Source organism: Rana temporaria, chromosome 2, assembly GCF_905171775.1.
Source record: "Rana temporaria chromosome 2, aRanTem1.1, whole genome shotgun sequence".
In the NCBI taxonomy this organism is placed as follows: Eukaryota; Metazoa; Chordata; class Amphibia; order Anura; family Ranidae; genus Rana; species Rana temporaria.
Window position 1 is genome coordinate 303,853,784 of NC_053490.1, and position 24,744 is coordinate 303,878,527.

Here is a 24,744-nt window from a genome sequence, read left to right on the forward strand (position 1 = left end):
CCAGCTTCTGCATATACTGTCATCTACCCAACCATCTACCCAACCCCAGCTTCTGCATATACTGTCATCTACCCAACCCCAGCTTCTGCATATACTGTCATCTACCCAACCCCAGCTTCTGCATATACTGTCATCTACCCAACCCCAGCTTCTGCATATACTGTCATCTACCCAACCATCTACCCAACCCCATCTTCTGCATATACTGTCATCTACCCAACCATCTACCCAACCCCAGCTTCTGCATATATGTCATCTACCCAACCCCAGCTTCTGCATATACTGTCATCTACCCAACCACTCTCCTCCACCAATGCTTTGTCATTGCTTCTCATTATTACAACACCAAAGTTTCAATCTCCAACCCCTTTATCGCCTATAGACACTAAAATTAAATATAAAGCACAAAAGCCTGAAAAGAGTGCACCATGTCATATTATTTAAAGGGTAGGCATTATGTAAGTGGTTCCCTGACACTATGTTCATGCAGATGAGATCTACATCCAGCACCATAACTGATGCCACGAGCACTATTGTGTGTGTAAATAAATAAAGATCCCTTGTCTGTTTCCACATTTGCAATCAGCAGGAGGGAACAGTGGGGAGCAGACGAGCTGGCTCTTTAATGCGCGCTCCTGACCCCCCGGCGCGCTCCCGTGCCTATATCTGGAGTGCATGGAGATGCCTTAGGCTCAGAATGAGAGTGAGAGAGAGAGGAGGGGGCTGAGCTAGAATAGGACACAGTCTACCAGCTTCATTACTGCAGCCTGGGCTCTTTCCTTGGATATGACAGTCAGCTTGTGATTTGGAGGAATCCACAGTCACTTTACTCTTACTGATCTTCTACTTTCTTCTTTGCCATCGGATCTTCTCCCCAAGTCTGCACTCATGTTAGTCCACGCTTACTCAGCCATGGTAAGTTGTAGGAGGGGGGCTATGGGACCTGTCATCAGAGATGAAACTTTATACCTATTTACTTAGAAAGTACAAGCCTGGCAGATGGCTGCTCTGTGTTTTGTGGTCTGATCATTTTTCTTTAGGGAATTGGGAGTGTAAAGAAAAGGGTGTCTTATTAAGGGAGGGAGTCCTAGTAGTGACTGTGGATCTGGATGTAAGGTATGTGTAACAGGCTGTAGGTGTGGATGCAGAGGGGTCCCTTTAAGGGAGGGAGTCCATGTAATGACTGTGAAGCTGGCAGGTACATGTACAGGTGGATGGTGTGGATGGAGATGGACCTCATGAAGATAGTCCTTGTAGTGATTGAGATGTTGGCTGTAAGGTATATGGCATCGGTTGTAAGTATGGATGGAGAGGGGTTTAATGAAGACAAGGAGTCTTTGTAATGTTTGGGAAGCTGGCTGTAAGGTATATGGTATAGGTTGTAGGTATGGATGGAGAAAGGTCTTAATAATAAGAAAGGGGTCTCATAGTGACAAAGAAGCTGGCTGTAAGGTATATGGTATAGGTTGTAGGTGTAGATAGAGAAGGGTCTTAATGATAAGAAAGGGGTCTTATAGTGACAAAGAAGCTGGCTGTAAGGTATATGGTACAGGTTGTAGGTGTGGATGGAGAAGGGTCTTAATAATAAGAAAGGGGGCTTATAGTGACAAAGTAGCTGGCTGTAAGGTATATGGTATAGGTTGTAGGTGTTGATGAAGAAGGGTCTTAATAATAAGAAAGTGGTCTTATAGTGACAAAGAAGCTGGCTGTAAGGTATATGATACATGTTGTAGGTGTGAAGGGAAAGTGATCTTACTATGGGAAGGAGTCCTAGTAACTGGAAAGCTGTCTGTAAGGTATATATTATAGCCTACAGGCGTGGGTAAAAAGGGTCTTATGAAGGTCATCACATTACAAACTAGCTGTATAATAACAGGGGGACTACACTCCAGAGACAAGAAGGAAGGGGGATACTTTCACCCCAAAAAACATATAGGCACTGTATAATTGCCGTGCGAAGCTCTAATTGTGTATAGGCACTGTATCAGATTTCTGTGGGCTTGTGGATGTGACACTGCTTGAGATCCTTGTGAAGCTCTGTGGATTCGTGGATATGTATAAGTACTGTATGAGATTCTTGTGAAGCTCTGTGAGCTAATGGTTGTGCATAGGCATTGTATGGGCTCGTGGATGTGTATGGAACTGTATGAGATCCTTGTGGAACATTGTGGGCTCATGGGTATGTATGGGAACTGTATAAGATCCTTGTGGAAACTGAGGACCCAAGGATGTGTATGGGCACTGTATAGGATCCTTGTGGAACACTGGGGGCTCATGAATGTGTATGAGCAATTTTTGAGATCCTTGTAGATCATTGTGGGCTCATGGGTCTGTATGCGCTTTCTATAAGATCCTTGTGGAACTCTGTGGACTCATGGATGTGTATTGGCATTGTATGACATCCTTGTGGAACTTTGTGGACTCATGTATGTGTATTGGCATTGTATGACATCCTTGTGGAACTTTGTGGACTCATATGGATGTGTATTGGTGTTGTATGACATCCCTGTGGAACTTTGTGGACTCATGGATGTGTATTGGCGTTGTATGACATCCTTGTGGAACTTTGTGGACTCATATGGATGTGTATTGGTGTTGCATGACATCCCTGTGGAACTTTGTGGACTCCTGGATGTGTATGGGCACTCTATGAGATCCTTGTGGAACACTGTGGACTCATGAATGTATATGAGCCTTGTATAAGATCCTTGTGGACTCATAGATGTGTATGGGTGCTGTATTAGATCTTTGTGGAACACTGTGGTCTCATGAATGTGTATTGGCATTGTATGACATTCTTGTGGAACTCTGTGGACTCATGGATGTGTATGGGTGCTTTATTAGATTTTTGTGGAGCATTGTGGACTCATGAATGTGTATTGGCATTGTATGACATTCTTGTGGAACTCTGTGGACTCATGGATGTGTATGGGTGCTGTATTAGATCTTTGTGGAGCGTTGTGGACTCATGAATGTGTATGAGTTTTGTATAAGATCCTTGTGGACTCATGGATGTATATGTTTTTTTTCCCACTAAGATATTTGTCGAACACCGTGGACTCATGAATGTGTTACATTGTATGACATTCTTGTGGAACTCTGTGGGCTCGTGGATGTGTATGGGTGCTGTATGAGATATTTGTTGGGACATTGTGGGCTCATGGATGTGTATGAGCCTTGTATAAGATCCTTGTGGACTCATGGATGTATATGTATTTTGTCTCCTTGTGGAACACTGTGGACTCATAATTGTGTTGCTTTGTGCCTTGCAGGATCGCTCTGATGCCCTGAACGGAGCTTCCAGCGGTGGTCGATTGTCCCAGCTTTCTTCTCTGAACCAAGGGGCTTATTCCTCTGCTCCCCCACTCTGTCACACCCCAGTATCTGACTTTCAGCCCCCATACTTTCCTCCCCCCTACCACCAGCCAACTTTATCCTACTCACAGAGCCAAGAATCTGGATACCCTCACCTGGGAGACCCATACTCTGGCATCAACCCCATCCACCAGCACCAGCAGTCGGCATGGCACACACAAAGGGGGCGACAGGACGATGCTGGTCTGCTCTCTCAGGCTCACAGGGGGCTCAGCCTGGACCCTCGGAGGGACTATGGGGGAGTACCACGTCTGATACATACTCTGGGAGATGGTGGCCACAGCCTGGCAGAGAGTGCCCTATCCCTACACGCACTGTCACACCACAGTTTGGAGGATATGCAGGTAAGACAGCTCAGCTTCACATCTCTCATCAGATCTGCACCTCAATGTGTCCTGATCACATCATTTCCCCATTTTACAACCTGACAAACTCCTATTATTATTATTATTATTGTTTCCACAAAAATAAGCTGCACACTGTATATGGATAATCACTTCTAGTCCTGAATCAACCCCTATCCATTGTCACTCCATAATGTCACCTTCAGTGGCCTTGATGCCCCAGGCTGGCCCCCAACATAATAGAGTTTACAGCTTCTCCTATTCATCATCATCATCATTTGTCATGGAAGACACAGTCAGCATTTAAATCCTTCTCATTGTCCACGTCTACAGGACATGATGGAGCATTACAGGCGACATGAAGATTATTTCCACAAGAACTTTTACACTTTACACCTTTAATCGTCAGAGAATGCATTGAAACTATATATATATATATATATATATATATATATATATATATATATATATATAGATCTCACATATTTATTAAAAAAAAAAACATATGTTGGTTCGAACAGTCGGCTATGCAGAAAAAAATAAAAATATTTTGAATAATTTCGGAAATAAAAAGCAATATTGTAGCAATAGGAAATAGATATACTAGACATACTATTACACCCAAATGTATCAGATATACTTTGTTTATGTTTAAATTATCTATGCCATTTTATATATCTGTAACTTTTTATCTATCTAAATATCTATCTATCTATCTATCTATCTATCTATCTATCTATCTATCTATCTATCTATCTATCTATCTATCTATCTATCTATCTATCTATGATATATTTATGTATGTATGTATGTATCTATCTATGATATATTTATGTATGTATGTATGTATGTATCTATCTATGATATATTTATGTATGTATGTATGTATGTATGTATGTATGTATGTATGTATCTATCTATCTATGATATATTTATGTATGTATCTATCTATCTATGATATATTTATGTATGTATGTATGTATGTATGTATGTATGTATGTATGTATCTATCTATCTATCTATCTATCTATCTATCTATCTATCTATCTATCTATCTATCTATATGTCTATCTATCTATCTATCTATCTATCTATCTATCTATCTATCTATCTATCTATCTATCTATGATATATTTATGTATGTATGTATGTATGTATGTATGTATGTATGTATGTATGTATGTATCTATCTATGATATATTTATGTATGTATGTATGTATGTATGTATGTATCTATCTATGATATATGTATGTATGTATGTATGTATCTATCTATCTATGATATATTTATGTATGTATGTATGTATGTATCTATCTATCTATCTGTCTATCTATCTATCTGTCTGTCTGTTTATCTATCTATCTATCTATCTATCTATCTATCTATCTATCTATCTATCTATCTATCTGTTTATCTATCTATCTATGATATATTTATGTATGTATGTATCTATCTATCTATCTATCTATCTATCTATCTATCTATCTATCTATCTATCTATCACTCTCTTGATGTCTTTGATATTAAATAATATAATATTTTCCTGGCATTGTGGAAAAAAAGCCAGTTGGATAGACATCCGTTTCTGAAAACTTCTCAGCCCCACAATAAAATAGCCCCCATATGAGTCCTTTCTTATAATAATAAAAAATTGAGTCCACTGGTCTGAGTAATAAATGTGTTTTATTTAAAGATCAGAAATAAAAAGGAATGCATTGGGAAGTGGCACTTGTGATTCAATAAAGGAGTGTTACTGTGATCTCTGTTTTCTCTATAATTATCTAATTGGTTTGGGATTTCACAGAAAATGATTTAACCTTGATCGCATTTCCTCTATGACTTTCCCGTTGACCCCTCGGGCAAACGGATGTTTATTTAATTTAATGAAGCACATAACTTTCGGTTTTATAAATATAACGTGAAGCAATCCGCGGTGTCTACTACCTGTAGCGCCGACCTTGTACTCTGCGCTACTACATCGCGCTGCAGTTAATAGCGTCAAATGTTGCCGGTTTATCTTGTTGTTCGTTGGTCATCACAGCGTTATTAAATTTTCTGGTCAAATGCTTTTTTTTTTCTTTTGTATGCAATCAGCTAATATTTTTGTAAATATGGTTATTATACTTCAAAATATTTCTAATATAAATGCTTAATAATAATATCCTAACTGTTCATAACATGTGTAATTGGTTGAAGCTCCATGAAAAAGATCGATGTACCTGTTTAGACACTTGAATCCAAAATACTGTTTGTAGCTTTTGGGCTGAAATTCTTTTGTGATGACTTTTTAAGGCTAACATTGGCCCACTTGTATATATTTCAGTGTATCCCTTGTAATCGTTTATAATAGTGATTACACGGGGCTTTACCATGCTTGGGTGTCCAAAAATGGACACATTTCCTTCCAGAAAACTAATAGAATTTTACCTTTTTTTGTTGTATTTCTTTTAACATACCAAGCCAAGTATAATATCTTGCTCTGCACTTAGAATTAGCATTTTTTTCTGTTTAATTTAAAATAGCAGCCTGTTCTATTAGATGTCCTATTATCCTATTAATCATGCCATTCAAATATTTGGGAATATAAATGTGCACTATATCTATCTATCTATCTATCTATCTATCTATCTATCTATCTATCTATCTATCTATCTATCTATCTATCTATCTATCTACATACATCTATATATCTATAGATCTCTCTCTATATATATATATATACCTATATAAATATATATCTATATCTTTATAGATATCTATCTATCTATCTATCTATCTATCTATCTATCTATCTATCTATCTATGTATGTATATATATATATATATATATATATATATATATATATATATATATATATATATATATATATATATATATATCTATATCTGTATGTGTCTGCCCTTTTGACACCTACAATTCATTTAATCCCACTCATGCAAGCTTTATAGACATTGAAAGCTGGGATGTTTTTAATCAAACACATCTTGTCGGAATCAGCACTGAATGGGGTCTAAAAGCAATTTGTAGTGCTGTAAATAAAGACTGGGTATTTGCCATTGCTTATAGGCACTGGTGCTTTGCCTGATATCCTGAATCATTTTCTATGTAGTTATACAGACACGCAGGGACACATTTGTGTTAGGAGGCTGTCCATACATTATACATTTTTTTCCTTTAGATTTACCAAAACGATATAATATGAGGTCAAACCTATTTGTATGCAATCAGGCAGGCCATTGCACTACACAGTTGAAGGTAAATCTAAAGGTAATTGAATAATCAAATTGCATATGTACATGGGCAGCTTTAGTTCTATAGTTCTATCAGACTACCAAAAAAAGAAGAACATAACAAATAATAATAATACAAATATATATATTTAAACTTATGTTAATATATATATATATATATATATATATATATATATATATATATATATATATATATATATATATATATATATATATATATATATATATATATATATATATATATATATTTAAATTATATACACATAAACTTGTATATATAATGTATATAGTACATATATACTATACCATACTATACTATATACAGTATACTGGCAAATGATTAAATCAGCCTGTATTGTATTTCGATTAAATTAATCCTTTTAATACATGTGGTGATAGTTTGCAGTATTTTTTTTTTTCATTTCACATTCCTTCAGTTATATTATTATTATTATTATTTTTATTATTATTATTATTATTATTATTATTATTATTAATATTATTATTATTATTATTATTATACAGGATTTATATAGCGCTAACAGTTTTCGCAGCACCTGACAAAATAAATATATATTTTTTTCCTCCACATTTACATGCAGGCCAAACTGTGTAGTAAAAGTAGTAAAAGTGACAGTGGCAGGGGTTGGGACAAACTATAGCCAGGGGTGCTTGAGCTGTTGCAGTGACAGTTTTTGATTTTGCTTAGAAGAGTTAAACCATGTATAAATAAAAATGAACTGTTGGAAGCACCCCTGGCAGTGTTATAGTTTCTCACAACTCCTTGTCATTGATTTTTTTTTCTTTGTTGCTATGCATGTAAATATGGATAACATAACAATAAAAAAAATAAAGGCACTTAAAAATAATATACTGAATTCTATCATGACAAAAATGTTTTAGTTAACAGAATACAATATGGGGTTGATTTACTAAAAGCAAATAGACTGTGCACTTTGCAATGTGCAGTTGCATTCTGTAAATGCAGCTGCTTTAGAGCTTAGTAAATGAGGTGCAGCTTCACTTTGCAAAGAATACCCAATCATGTGCAAAAAAAAACAGCATTTTTGCTTTGCATATTATTGGATGATGGAAGTCAGCAGAGCTTCTGCTGATTTATTAAGCTCTGGAGCAACTGCAACTTGCAGAGATCATCTGCAATTTGCAAAGTGCACAGTCTAGTTGCCTTTAGTACATCAACCCCTATTTGTCACAATAGTTGGTTCATTAAAATACACTAATGCCTTTTTTTTTTTTTTTTGGATGTTTCAAGTGCATATCTTTGGCTGCTGTTATTTCCCAGTATACCTGGTATATCTGTGTTTCAGTACTGTATTGGAGAATTATATATAAAAAATAAAAATAAAAATCTTGTGGATATTTTGAAATAGTTACTGTCAGAAGCTAAAGTCTTGTAGGTTTAAAAGTACGTGGCATCTGCAACAAAAACAAATCTTCTGTTGATACATGATTTTATATATATATATATATATATATATATATATATATATGTATCTATATATATATATAGATATATATCTATCTATATATCTATCTATATATATATATATATATATATATATATATATATATATATTTATATTTATATATATATATATATATATATATATATATATATATATATATATATATATATATATATATATATACACACACAGGCAGCTTTTCTGACCACAAAGACCATGCGAAGACAGAACTGGTGCCTTTTGTTAGTATTTATTTAAATTTTTATTGCTAAAAAAACAACACATGTAGCTCTATGATATACAATTCTTATCAAAAATAACCTATACCAAGTATAGTAATATAAAGAAAAATTGTAAGTAGCTTAATTTCAATTAAAAAACAAAAACAAAGCAAAGGCTCAGTTGCATGGAGTGGTAACTACATACAGCATCAAGGTATGTCTGTATAGTGGACAGAGCTAAAGATAAATACCTTTAAAAGATTTATAATGAAAATATGTCTTTTTGTTGCTTTAAATGTATATATATATATATATATATATATATATATATATATATATATATATATATATATATATATATATATATATATATGAGTTGTAAAGTAGGATTAGTCATTGAAGATGTAGCTTGATATATGTCTTACATATTTATTTGTACAAATATGAAATTTAGAACTCTGTATCAAACTGATAGAAGCAGGTTTGAATTAGTTCCTCTTTGGGGGCTAGCAAAGCTGACTGTTGAGGAAATGATTTCTCTTATAGCATATTAGTGAATATACTCACTGTTGTGACTGTACAATGTATACCATAATATAATATTATAATAATAGAATATAATTTATGTATGGTGTGTGCATTTATTTAGGGAAGCAATAATCTGCTAGCCAAAACTAAAAGGAATTTGTGCCATTTGGCTCACCAAAGGGGGTATTTGTTTCCTTATACAAAAAAATGTCTAAGCTTTACTAAGGCGAAGAAATCTAATAATGAGTACAGTTTTAGTATTCATATCCATTCCCACTGTAAGGAAAGAGAAAGTGAGAGCACGCTTTTTGGCATGTGCAAATTATTATTTATTTTAAAATAGTAAAATAAGGATAATGTACCACCTACATCATGGCAGGTGATTTAATAAAGGGTGTCATTTTATGGCAAGTTTGTAAACATTTCTTAGCTTTAAAGACCCAGTCCTTTTGGATTTTTCAGGTTTTGGTAAAGAAGATGATCAAAAATTAAGATAACTTAGAAAAATATTGTACTCTGGGGATTCATTTTTCCAAATTCATAACATTTGATTTCCTGCCCAGCCACATTGTAGGATTCCGCAGGCAGTCTCTACTAAGCTTGCTTTATCCTAAAATGACTGATAACATAGAACAGTTAGCTGTACTTATCTTCCTAGCCCAGCCTCATTACAGCAGCAAGCATGCTAAGGTTTGTACACACATGGGGCATTTACATACACATTTATGTATAATGTTAAAAGTTATTTTACATTTTAGGGAATCTATCACAAATGAGGCATGGCTGAGTAGATACTGCAAAAACACATTTTTACTTTTTACATTTTGACATGTGATGGGCAATGGAAAAATGCTTTTGCTGTGAGTGAATAACTAAACTCTCAACATGGCTCTGTACCTTGACATTGCAAAGTGTTATTCAACATGGCCACATCCACAACTTTTTTTTCTTATTACAGCGTAATATTTTTTTGATCTCTGATATAGAAAAAAAAAATCCTTTTTTTAAATGTGTGCATTGCTGTGTATGCAAGATTTTTTTTTAATGGTGACAGGTTCCCTTTAATAAATCTATAGGTACAATAATAATATAATAATTTAGATTTTCAATAGCCTTGCCTATATATATATATATATATATATATATATATATATATATATATATATATACCGTGTGTATATATATATATATATATATATATATATATATATATACCGTGTGTATATATATATATATATATATATATATATATATATATATATATATATATATATATATATATATATAAGAATGCCCCTTAGTGGTAGCTCTTTTATTTAGTTATATTACATTATTATATTGCATTATTGCATAAGTTGTGAATTGATGCACGTGCAAGCAGTTTTTTTGCATTGTGTCAGGTTCCCTTTAATATAGCTAAAGGGACAATAAGACCAACACAATTCGATTTTCAGTAGCTTTGGAAATGTATTATATTAATCTATATATACACATGTATGAATTTTCTTTAGTATTAGCTCTTTAGTTATATTACATTAACATGTAAATTGATTTTTATTAGTTTTAAATACAACAAGGAAGGTTGAGAACCTATGCTGTTTCTTTTTCTTTTACTACTATCTATGGCTTAATTATTTGCACCTACTTAGGCTGGCTATACATTATACAATGTTCTTATTCAATTTATTATGTAGTGCAAGGGCCTACCTAATTTCATGCAAATTGACAGTGTTTGGGCTTAACCTCATATTATTTGGGAAAACTTGTACAAGAAGATTGTATAATGTATGGCCAGCCTTACTACCCCAGTGACAATGATTTCACCAGACAGGAAGAGAGGGAAAATCTTCAACAAGGAGACAGACAACAATACAAAGCTCACAGGGGTTCTATCCATTGCTTACTCCATATTAAAAAAATACATTTTGGTTTTCATGTTTGATCCTAAATCTGACATTTTCTAATCCTAAACTAAACTAAAAAAAAATAATAATTTTAGCATTCACTTTAAACCATGCCAAATCAATAAATGTAACCATCAGTTATATATTATATAACAAAAACTACGAGGGCCTACCCCCACAAATCCATTCAGATTTTATTTGTTAAGGTATAATTTAACACTACCCAGTTGCTTATAATTTTGCTGATGTGAAAGATTAAATCTTATAATATCTCCCAGTGTGTGTGTGTGGCCATCAATAGATGTGCCCCTGTAGTTGGTTTCACAGGTCCCCCAGTGCTGCAGTTTCATGATGACATCATGCCGTATCTGAAGCTTAGTATGCTGATGCTGTTCTATGACAAGCCAAGGGTTAAATGTTCTTTTTTTACTTCTAGATGGATGACTCTGGAATCAGTTTGCTGGACCAGTCAGTGATAAAGAAAGGTAAGTTCTTGTGCTGCTATCCCTTACATGCCATCTCATTATCCCAATAATGTGGCATATGCAGTTGTTCCCACTGTAAACTATTGTTCATATTGTTTTGTAACCACTTTGGGGTTGATTTACTAAAGGCAAATAGACTGTGCACTTTGCAAAGTGCAGTTGCACTCTGCAAGAGCAGTTGCTCCAGAGCTTAGTAAATGAGCAGAAGCTCTGTTAACTTCCATCATCCAATCATGTGCAAGCAAAAAAAATTTTTTTAATTCCTTGCATGTGATTTGGTCTTGTTTGCAAAGTGCAGCTTTACCTCGTTTGCTAAGCTCTGGAGCAACTGCCCTATTTGCCTTTAGTAAATCAACCCCCCTGTGACTATGTTGAAGAAATACTACTGTCATAGGCTATTGCTGGCCATGGTTGTAATAAACCAAATGTTTAATATACTCAATGTTTTAATGAAGAGATCATGATCATTTCAATCTACAAATAACCGATTTCATCAAAAAGAGACAAACTGACCTCTAAGAAAATCCAATCAAATTAAAAACAAATTGTATCATATTTTGCATCCGACAATTGTCTCCAAGTGACTAGATGCTTGGAATCATCAAATCAATAATTGACCATATTTTTATCGTTATGTGTATGGCCAGCACAAGTACAAAGATTCTCAGGTGTCTTTTTCTCATGAGAAATTTAACCTCTTGTTAGCAACTCTTTTAAAGCTGTAAGTGAGCTAACGGTCAACAACAGGTTAAATCTCGGAGCAGCAAATCTATCCACTGTAGTTGAAACAAAAAAAAAAATCTCACTTTTCTTTAAGCTACTATTGTAACTTGAGCCTAAATCTAGCATGTCTCACCAACAAAAGCCGACTTGGACATGTGGCTATTGAGTAACGTGGCACGTATTTTGTAAGCCTGTCATTGTCCAGACTAGTGCTACCATATAACAATGCATTAGGGAGAAGTCATGTGTAATATGACTGTTTCAGTCATTATAGAGTTCGCATTTACTTTTTGAATTTAAGTGTATCTCTTGGAAGAACCCTTTTTTTTAAATTTGGGATAGAGCGTAGAAAGGTTAGACCCTCGTCAAGTTTTTATTGCTGTCTGCGCAGCCACTGTTTGTCCTGATAACCATTGTCACAGATAACGATAATGAGGCAGAGATGTTTGGGTTGTCCACATAACAAGATATGTACACAATGGTACATAGACCACAAAAAGTGTCAGGGCTTTTAACTATTCCCTACTTTATCCAAAACCCCCAAAAATGTTTGGCCATACATACACTTTTATTACTAAATCAAATTACTTTAATCAACTGTGGTAATCCATGCTGCACATATGTAGACTGTGTAGATCAGGGGCCTCAAACTGTAGTTCCAGCTGTTGTGAAACTACAAGTCCCATCATTCTTCTGCCTATGGGAGTCATGCTTGTAATTGTCAAGCCTCGTACACACGACCGAGGAACTCAACGGGCGAAAAACATCGTTTTCCTCGTCGAGTTCCTTGTTAGGCTGTCGAGGAACTCGACAAGGCAAGTTTCTCCATTCCCGTCGAGGAAATAGAGAACTTGCTCTCTTTTTGGCTCGTCGAATTTCTCGACAGTTTCCTCGACGAAAATGTACACACGACCGGTTTCCTCGGCCAAAAAATATCTCCCAGCAAGTTTCTTGCTGGTTTTTGCAGAGAAACTCGGTCGTGTGTACGAGGCCTCAGTCTTGCAATGCCTCATGGGAATTGTAGTTCTGCAACAGCTGGAGGGACACCAGTTTGAGACCCCTGGTGTAGATGAACAAGTTATTTAAGGATTGTGGAGGTTAATTTACTAAAACTGGAGAGTGCACAATCTGGTGCCCCTCTGCATAGAAACCAATCAACTTCCAAGCATAAAGAGGTTGTAAAAAAACCTGTAAGACAGAGGCATAATAAGCCAGTATGCATACTAGCTTCTTATGAAATTCTTACCTTAGAACAATGTCTTTCGGAGACTCCCACACACCACTGAGACAGCTGATATTTTCCCCGGCGTTTCTTCCTGGATTTGCGGGCTTCATGCTGTGAGTGGCCGGAGCCGCGGTTATGTCTCTCCCGTATATGTGCCCTGGAGCCGCCGTTTACGGCACAGGTTTTGAACGTCCGGCACAGTAAGCCGGACCTTCAGAGCGCATGCACCGATGATGTCATTGGCTGCATGCATTCTGAATATCTCCTAAACTGTGCAAGTTTAGGAGATATTCACAGTACCTACAGGCAGGGCTTTTTTTCAGGGGAAACTTGGGGGAACTCAGTTCCACCACCTCTGGCTCAGACCGTTTGGTGCCTGCTCACCACAATCACTTGTAAACACAGAAGTCTGATTTCTGTGTTAACAAGTGACAGCTCTGCACTCTGTGTGTAACCCCCTGAACTCTGCACTCTGTATGTAATGCAGTCCTGGTATTTAATGCCCCTTTAAGACCCTTGTACTGTTTTTGAAATCTGAACGGGGTCGTGGTTGAGTTCCTGCACCTATTTTCTAAGAAAAAAAGCTCTGCCTACAGGTAAGCCTTATTATAGAAGCTGATTGGCTACCGTGCAAAGCTGCACCAGATTTCGCACTCTCCAGTTTCAGTAAATCAATCCTTTTATGCGCTGTGAAAATGTCTGACTCAAACACTATACAATCAATATGTACAATGTCTTTTAGATCTGCCATTAACTATGTAGTGGATTGGCCTATTTGATTTGATATCAATTGAAAATATCCTTTGGGTTTGTCCCCATATATAGTTTTGGTAAATCTAAAAGAGATTGTACAATCCGACTATACAGTGTATGACCAGCTTAAAACTCACACAGTTTAAAGGGAACACATGAGGGCGCCGGTCTAAGTTTAGCTTAAAAATAAATGTATTAAATGAGAACTAAAAAGTGTCATAAATCATCTTCACCAGCACTGCTGTCATTTTTTGCAGTTTTATATTGGGTTGTATTATATCCAAGAAAATACATGTAATTACATATTATAAATATATATATAGATGTGAAAGAGATCAGTTTTACTATATATAGTTTGCACATATAAATAAACAAATAAATATGTATATATATATATATATATATATATATATATATATATATATATATATATATATACATATATATATATTTGTTTATTTATTTATATGTACAAACTACCGGTATATATAGTAAAACTGATCTCTTTCACACCTTTTTATTACAAATTAGAAAATAAAAAATCATAATCGGAAATATAACATGGTCGGACCATGCTCCGGTTTCGTTGTGTCTCTCCCTGTCTAACCTGGCCACTCAACGTAAGGGATGCTGGCGATTGAATGAAAGCCTTCTTCAAAATCCTGAAGTAAGGGACGATGTATCTAAAGAAATGATAGCATATTTTCAGATAAACGACATTCCTGAGAGTGACCCAGGTATGATTTGGGAGGCACACAAGGCCGTGATCAGAGGAATTTTAATCAAACATGGAGCAATTTTGAAAAAGAAAAGGGAAAAACAGACCAAAGAATTATTAGATGAGATCCAGACCTTAGAAACACAGCATAAAAAGATACAGACAGCATCAGTAGGTAGGGAGCTGGGACATCTGAGAAGACAACTGTCGGAGATCTTACGGTTTAAAGCAAAAGCCCTAATCCAACGAGGGAAACAAATAGATTATGAAATAGGAGATAAATGTGGCAGATTGTTAGCAGGGAAAATTAAAGAAAAGAATAGGTCAACTTATATATCACAAATAAAAGATAAAGAGGGACATTTAAAACAGATACCTAAAGATATTGCCCAGACATTCGGGAAGTATTATGCTACTCTGTATAACTTGCCTCACGCTACTTCCCCTCAGTCCAGGATAGCAGAATATCTAACCTCGACAGGTATGACGAGATTACCCTCACCAGCCCGTTATAGTCTGGACACTCCTATTACGGTAAAAGAAGTGACTGAAGTATTAAAATCATTCAAATCTGGAAAATCTCCTGGTCCGGATGGCTTTACTATAAGTTACTACAGAGAATTTTCTGAGTTGCTAAGTAAACAAATGACAAAAGTCTTTAATGCGGTGGGTCTGACTTCCACATTCCCTATGGATACCCTGAGAGCACATATTACGTTAATTCCAAAAGAGGGGAAGGACCCGGCGGATTGTGGAGGTTACAGACCCATCTCGTTACTGAACACAGATTTAAAAATATTTACGAAAATATTAGCAACCAGAATACAATCATGGATCCCCCAAATAATAGATTTAGACCAAGTAGGGTTCGTCCCCACGAGAGAAGGTAGAGATAATACAACAAAAGTTCTTAATTTGATTAATCAGGTAAATGATAAAAAAATACCGTGTGTATTTTTAAATACAGACGCGGAGAAGGCATTTGATAGGGTAGACTGGCGGTTCTTATTTGAGGTGCTGAAACAAATAGGAATGGGGAGAACGAATGATTAGCTGGATTAAAAGTGTTTATACAAACCCTCAAGCGGTTGTAAAGGCAAATGGGGTCCTTTCTGAACCCTTCAGCATCTCGAATGGTACTCGCCAGGGCTGCCCCCTCTCACCCCTTCTCTTCGTTCTCTCTTTGGAACCATTGCTGAACAGAATTCGCCTGAATCCGGATATACGGGGTATTAGGGTTGGGGAAGGAATCCACAAGGTTTCTGCTTATGCGGATGATATGCTTTTTTCAGTAACCGAGCCTCATATTTCTCTCCCTACTTTGCTGAGTGAGATTGAGAAATATGGCACTCTCTCTAATTTAAAAATAAATCAGACTAAATCAGAGGCCATGAGCATGTCACTATCCCCTCTTTCCCGGGATTCCATTCGGGCGAATTTTTGTTTTAAATGGAGTCCAATGCTTAGATACTTGGGCACAAATATTCCATCAAAAGAAAAGGACATTTTTAAAATGAATTTTTTTACCAATGTATAATCTATTACGAGCCCTACTTGACAAATGGCGACTTGGTTCCCATTCTTGGTTTGGCCGCATTAGTATAATCAAAATGTCCGTTCTTCCGAAAATTTTGTATTTACTTCAGGCGCTACCAATTAAGATTCCAGTGACTTTTTTGCGTCAGATACGTAGTTTATTTATGAATTTTATCTGGGCCGGGAAACGTCCTAGGATTAAAAGAGATCTGTTGACTATGCCTAAGAATCTTGGTGGAATGGGGGTCCCAGATATATTTAAGTATTATTATGCAGTACATCTATCTAGATTAGTGGACTGGTGTAAACATGTTAGATCTAAGAGGTGGGTTGACATAGAACAACAGCTGAGCACAGTTCCTTTAGGTAGAGCACCTTGGTGCTATACAGTATTACCGGCTCCTCTTAAAAATCACCCTATAATTGGCACAACACTAAAAATTACTGCACGTATATGCCAAAACGGGAACTTTTCTACAGTGCGATCACCTTTGTTTCCCATATTGGGGAACCCAAGTTTTAGTCCGGGTAATGAAAGAGGATCTTTCCGGTTATTAATAGAGAAAGGAGTATATCAGGCCTCACATTTTATTATATCAGAAAACTGGCCATCGATTAAAACATTAATACAAATAGGAGGCCCTTTTGAAGTCAATATCTGGCAGGCGTTGCAATTAAGTAATTTTTTTAGATCATTAGGCCCGGGAAGTAATTTTCATCGTCAGTTAACAATCTTTGAGTCGTACTGTAATGATTTAGAACCACTAGCCCGAGGGATCTCTAAAATGTATGGACTATTAAATAAATTTAGGGAGGATCAGGAGATACCAGGCCTTAACAAATGGGAGAAGGACCTAGATAGGACCTTCTCTGCATTACAACGTAAACAGATTATCTTTTTGACTCTAAACTCTTCAATCTGTACACGAATTCAAGAATTAAACTATAAAATCTTGATGCAGTGGTACCATACTCCAGTACGACTCAAAAAATTCTGCAATGAAAATTCTGACAGATGTTGGAGATGTGGAGAAGAAAGCGGGACATTGATTCATATATTTTGGTTTTGTAAAAAAATAAGAGTTTATTGGTTGTCAATTATGAGAATCTTGCAAAAAATTTCTGAGTTAAAAATACCCAATGATCCCGCTTTTTTCCTACTTCACCTATCTGAGATTCCAGTTCAGACTTATCGGAACTCAGTACTGTGCCATTTGGTGAATGCAGCTAAAGCAGGTATACCCTTACGGTGGAGGGATACTACGTCACCAACAGTTTTAGAGTGGATAAATAGAGTTAGAGATATAGAAGCTATGGAAGACCTAGTTCTCTCAGCTAAGGGTAAAAATAAACTATACAAAGAAACGTGGAAGAGCTGGAATTTGTTTAAAAATTCAGATGAGGGGAAAAGATTAATGACTGAACCTGATAAATGAAGAATCGGATACGCGCAGGGAATTATAATGTAAAATATAATATGAAGGATAAACCGACTTTCCTGTTATGAATTGTGGTTTAAGGGAGGGAGAGGATGGGGCTCCCCTTCTCTCTCCCCCTCTTTTATCTTTTTTTCTTTTTTTTCTCTTTTTTTTTTTTTTTTTTCTCTCGTCTTTTGAGGGGGGGAGCTGGGAAAGGGCAGATGCATCACTTGTCTCTCTGTGAGAGAGTGATGACTAAGAAAAGGGTTAGAGTGGGAAGATTTAGTGAGGGAGTTTATGGGAGGGTCCAGAGCGAATATGTATGTATTTTTTTTGTCAAGAGGATTGTATTCATGTTTGTTTTTGGCAGAGTATTTGCCCTGTGCCTTTCCATATGCTGTTTTATGTAAAGAAAAGAAAAAAACAAATAAACATATAAAGTACAAAAAAAAGAAAATAAAAAACAGAAGCAATATTATTTTGCGTAGGAGACACTTGAAACCAACAACCAGCATGCTACTTTTAACTTTCACACATGCACTGCTTCGAAGATGTAGTGTAAATATCATCAACATGAAGAAATACACATTTAAAAGAGTGTCCAACTCTTCTGGTGCTCCACAGAAGTGGAGCACAACACTGCTCTGTCCCTGCACGCTGCAGAGATTTATTAAACATGGCAGAGCACATACTGACGTTAGTATTAAATAGTAGCTTTCATCCAGACAGACTTATGTATGTCTAATTAGTGAACTGCTACAGGTCTAAACACTCTTTGTTTGGAGACAGAGTCCCTTTAATTTATGTTTTATTAATGCTATCTTTCATATATTATTCATTAGAAATGTTTTCATACTCATAAGGTAGACGGCGCAATATTTAGTAGATTAATTCTAATAGGAATCTTGTTTTTTTTAAGTGAATGCCTTCATATCCAGTAGGCCGCTGAATTCGGGGCTTTGCCATTTATTGTGGGTGGCTGGTAAAGTCATTATTCTATAAAAGTATAGATTAGATATAGAAAGAAGGAACCGCCGCTCCAGATGATGTACCTCAGTGGTGAATAAAATAGCCCAAAATCCAGTGGGTGCAGGCAATGCACAGAGCATAAATGGGAGAAAAGAAATTTTGGACAGCCGCACTCCAATAAAAGGTAAAAATGTGGTGCCTTTTATTCTGGTAAAAAAATACTACAAAAGCAAGAAAAAAAACAGCAAACAGTGGGGTAATAGAGCTAACTAGTTTCACATTGATAACCAATGCTTAGTCATAGCTATAGATTAGATATACTTTGTAATAAAATATTAGACTTGTGGTAGCATACAGTATAATAGTTTGATAAATCTTCCCGGGAATTTTGCATATAACACTATTTCAACTAGTTAGTAGTAAACATTGACATGTTATAGTTTCATTGTTCCTTAAATATCTACATTAGGCCTTTGGATTTGCTCAGCATTGTAACACTGCATTGTCATTAGGAATACTATTACAATATAGTTGTCTTTGTTATTATCATAGCGTTACCTGTAACCTCTTATGTTATGTGCACATTTACTAAAACTATTGGATTTTCCTTTCTGGATATATTCTGTTGTACTGTACAAAGAACTTAATAAAGATTTAGAAAAAAAAATGGAGAGTGCAAAATCTGGTGCAGCTGTGCATGGTAGCCAATCAGCTTCTAACTTCAGCTTGTTCAATTCAGCCTTGACAAAAAAAAAAACCTAGAAGCTGATTGGTTTCTATGCAGAGCTGCACCAGATGTTGCACTCTCCAGTTTTGGTAAATCAAGCCTAGTACTGCATAAAGCAAATAGAAGAGTTTTGAAGAGCAGGTTGAGGTACTAAATAAATAACTGTTGCTTCAGGCCTCGTACACACGACCGAGTTTCTCGGCAAAAACCAGCAAGAAACTTGCTCTTTTATTTTTTTTGCCGAGGAAACCGGTCGTGTGTACACTTTTCAACGAGGAAACTGTCGAGGATCCCGTCGAGCCAAAAAGAGAGCTTGTCTTCTTTTTCCTCGATGGGAATGGAGAAATTTGTCTCGCCGAGATCCTCGACAGCCTAACAAGGAACTTGACGAGCAAAACTATGTGTTTTGCCCGTCGAGTTTCTTGGTCGTGTGTACGAGGCTTAAAAGTATACTGTTGCCGAGTAAACAACAGTGGACATGTGAATATGTTTCAACAGTATAAATTTAATGCTAGTGCTGGTCTTTGCAGTCAGGAATGTAGTAGATTTATCTGCACACAGGCACAAAAAGCAGGATTTACTAAAACTGGAGAGTGCAAAATCTGGTTCAGCTCTGCAAAGAAACCAATCAGCTTCTGGGTTTTCTTGTCAAAACTTAATTGAACACACTGAAGTTAGAAGCTGATTGGCTACGATGCACCAGATTCTGAGTGCTCCAGTTTTAGTAAATATCCCCCAAAGCCACAGCAAATTAGCTAAATTAAAGGCTAGAAAGGCACCTAATACTATTATCGTCTTTCTTTATAACCCCCTTCTGAAATGCTGCACTCAGCCTGCATAACTATAATCAAAAGTAACTAGCTACAGCAACCCCCATCATTATAACCAAAATTAAGGCACTTCTGTCTGGGCAAATTGGGGGTGATTACTAAAGGAGTAGAGCATGTTCACTTTGCATATCAATTTTTCATATGAAAAGCAAATTTTCACTTAACTTCTGAATGAGTCGAAGCCAAGTGAAAATTGGCTTAGGAAAGAAAGCCCAATCAAATGCAAATAAAATAATATTAATAAAAATAAAGATTTATGCTTGCGCGTGATTGGATGATTCATTTTGCAAAGGGAACATCCTCTAATCCTGTAGTAAATTGATTGCTAAGGTTCACCATCACTGTCCTATAGTGTGAATAGCTGTAAGGGAATGATGCATAGCTGTAAGGGAACGATGCATAGCTGTAAGGGAATGATGCATAGCTGTATAGGGAATGATGCATAGCTGTAAGGGAACGATGCATAGCTGTAAGGGAATGATGCATAGCTGTATATGGAATGATGCATAGCTGTAAGGGAACGATGCATAGCTGTAAGGGAATGATGCATAGCTGTAAGGGAACGATGCATAGCTGTAAGGGAATGATGCATAGCTGTATAGGGAATGATGCATAGCTGTAAGGGAACGATGCATAGCTGTAAGGGAATGATGCATAGCTGTAAGGGAACGATGCATAGCTGTAAGGGAATGATGCATAGCTGTATAGGGAATGATGCATAGCTGTAAGGGAAGGATGCATAGCTGTATAGGGAATGATGCATAGCTGTAAGGGAATGATGCATAGCTGTAAGGGAATGATGCATAGCTGTAAGGCAGGGATATGCAATTAGCGGACCTCCAGATGTTGCAAAACTACAAATCCCATCATGCCTCTGCCTCTAGGTGTCATGCTCGTGGCTGTCAGAGCCTTGCTATGCCTCATGGGATTTGTAGTTCTGCAACAGCTGGAGGTCCGCTAATTGCATATCCCCGCTGTAAGGGAACGATGCATAGCTGTAAGGGAATGATGCATAGCTGTAAGGGAACGATGCACAGCTGTAAGGGAACGATGCATAGTTGTAAGGGAACGATGCATAGCTGTAAGGGAACGATGCATAGCTGTAAGGGAACGATGCATAGCTGTAAGGGAACGATGCATAGCTGTAAGGGAACGATGCATAGCTGTAAGGGAATGATGCATAGCTGTAAGGGAACGATGCATAGCTGTAAGGGAATGATGCATAGCTGTATAGGGAATGATGCATAGCTGTAAGGGAACGATGCATAGCTGTAAGGGAACGATGCATAGCTGTAAGGGAACGATGCATAGCTGTAAGGGAACGATGCATAGCTGTAAGGGAACGATGCATAGCTGTAAGGGAAAGATGCATAGCTGTAAGGGAAAGATGCATAGCTGTAAGGGAACGATGCATAGCTGTAAGGGAATGATGCATAGCTGTAAGGGAACGATGCATAGCTGTAAGGGAATGATGCATAGCTGTAAGGGAACGATGCACAGCTGTAAGGGAACGATGCATAGTTGTAAGGGAACGATGCATAGCTGTAAGGGAACGATGCATAGCTGTAAGGGAACGATGCATAGCTGTAAGGGAACGATGCATAGCTGTAAGGGAATGATGCATAGCTGTAAGGGAACGATGCATAGCTGTAAGGGAATGATGCATAGCTGTATAGGGAATGATGCATAGCTGTAAGGGAACGATGCATAGCTGTAAGGGAACGATGCATAGCTGTAAGGGAACGATGCATAGCTGTAAGGGAACGATGCATAGCTGTAAGGGAACGATGCATAGCTGTAAGGGAAAGATGCATAGCTGTAAGGGAAAGATGCATAGCTGTAAGGGAACGATGCATAGCTGTAAGGGAACGATGCATAGCTGTAAGGGAGAGATGCATAGCTGTAAGGGAACATGCATAGCTGTAAGGGAACGATGCATAGCTGTAAGGGAACGATGCATAGCTGTAAGGAAACGATGCATAGCTGTAAGGGAACGATGCATAGCTGTAAGGGAACGATGCATAGCTGTAAGGGAACATGCATAGCTGTAAGGGAACGATGCATAGCTGTAAGGGAACGATGCATAGCTGTAAGGGAACAATGCATAGCTGTAAGGGAACGATGCATAGCTGTAAGGGAACGATGCATAGCTGTAAGGGAACGATGCATAGCTGTAAGGGAATGATGCATAGCTGTAAGGGAACGATGCATAGCTGTAAGGGAACGATGCATAGCTGTAAGGGAACGATGCACAGCTGTAAGGGAACATGCATAGCTGTAAGGGAACGATGCATAGCTGTAAGGGAACGATGCATAGCTGTAAGGGAACGATGCACAGCTGTAAGGGAACGATGCATAGCTGTAAGGGAACGATGCATAGCTGTAAGGGAACGATGCATAGCTGTAAGGGAACGATGCATAGCTGTAAGGGAACGATGCATAGCTGTAAGGGAACGATGCATAGCTAGCTGTAAGGGAACGATGCACAGCTGTAAGGGAACATGCATAGCTGTAAGGGAACGATGCATAGCTGTAAGGGAATGATGCATAGCTGTAAGGGAATGATGCATAGCTGTAAGGGAACGATGCATAGCTGTAAGGGAACGATGCATAGCTGTAAGGGAATGATGCATAGCTGTAAGGGAATGATGCATAGCTGTAAGGGAATGATGCATAGCTGTAAGGGAACGATGCATAGCTGTAAGGGAACGATGCATAGCTGTAAGGGAATGATGCATAGCTGTAAGGGAATGATGCATAGCTGTAAGGGAACGATGCATAGCTGTAAGGGAACGATGCATAGCTGTAAGGGAACGATGCACAGCTGTAAGGGAACGATGCATGCTATGTACTAAGGTCATGGGTGCATTGTCATGTTTTCCAGTATTGTCAGAATCACAGAACTCCACTTTCATCCAAGTATCATCATACTTCTAATGTGGAGTCATCCAAAGTCCACCAAGCAGATGATATTTAAAACAGTTTACATGAGTTTTTGTCACATTTCACAGCCCAGTGATAAAATCCTAAATAATAATTGCAGTCCAATTTTACACCAATACACCAAGATGTGATGTGGGAAATAGCATTGCTAAAGCCGCATCCATACATCATCCCCCTCCACCACCAGCACCGTATGCTTACAGGCGCAGGATTTTAGGGAATACTTTTCCAATCTGTACTGTCTGCTTCAATTTCCTGCCCAGCCGTATGATCAAACCTCCGGCCTCTCACAGGGTCCTGGATTTTTCTATTAAAACTAATTATGGGAGACCAGTCTCATATCCCCAGATCCTCCTTTCTGTTCCTCTGCATTTACTGCCTCATAAACCACTAACAATGTCACAACTAAGGACTTCCAGAAAGCTGATTAGAGGATACTAGCAAAATGGCGGGTTCCCTCAGCCTGTTAACCCTTGTTTTCACCAAGACGGGACATTTCAGGAAAACAGCCATCATACCCCCTGCAGAATAATGATTGTCAGTAAGGAGGATATAAGAATCCAGAATGGCTCTTAAGACCTAAATTCTTGGACTAAAAAGGACCTATATAACAAGTGCAACCCAAATATTGTAAACATTAGCTCCAAATTGATGTCAGGAAATATGCAGGTCTAGATTTGGCAGTTTGGGCCAAAAGTAATTTGAAAATTGTTCTTGGCTCAGGAAGTATGAACCACAAATGTTTATGGGTTCCTTGTGCCGCAGTTGTGCTGTACTAACTGACTGCATTCAAATACTTCCAGCATAAAGTCAGGCAATCAAATCATCTGTTTTGCTGTTGTTTGTACAACATTCTATCACAGTTTCTTTTTTCATTTCTATAGATCTGTTTCATTAACATTTGATAAAAATTAAAGCTAAATTGAAGGTGTGAGCAAATTGGGAAAATAGAGACATCAAAAAACAAGAGAGACGGGAGCGTGCATGCGGCACACAGATGGGTCTATTTAAAGTGGAACTAAACAAATCGATTTAACGGTTTCCAAAACAGTTACATTCAAGGCATGCTGTGAATAATAACTATAACATTTGCTTATGTTCTCCACTGAACTATGGAGCTATCAAATGGCTGTTGACCATGGAAACCACGATCAAACAGAGGCTGAGGCCCCGTACACACGACCAGTTTCCTCGGCAGAATTCAGCTTCCGACCGAGTTTCTGGCTGAATTCTGCCGAGGAAACTGGTCGTGTGTACACTTTCGGCCGAGGAAGCCGACGAGGAGCTCGATGAGGAAATAGAGAA

At 37.3% G+C, this 24,744-nt stretch overlaps 1 protein-coding gene across 1 annotated transcript in view; it reads left to right on the forward strand.

Annotated features, from left to right (window-relative positions):
• Nucleotides 1-709: 709 nt before the first annotated feature.
• TFAP2E (transcription factor AP-2 epsilon) overlaps nt 710-24,744 on the forward strand; it is a 49,475-nt gene continuing 25,440 nt past the window's right edge. The window contains exons 1-3 of the mRNA XM_040337312.1: nt 710-915; nt 3,273-3,719; nt 11,549-11,597. Coding sequence (XP_040193246.1) covers nt 889-915; nt 3,273-3,719; nt 11,549-11,597 — 523 coding nt within the window. The 5' untranslated portion in view covers nt 710-888. The remainder of the gene's footprint in view (nt 916-3,272; nt 3,720-11,548; nt 11,598-24,744) is intronic.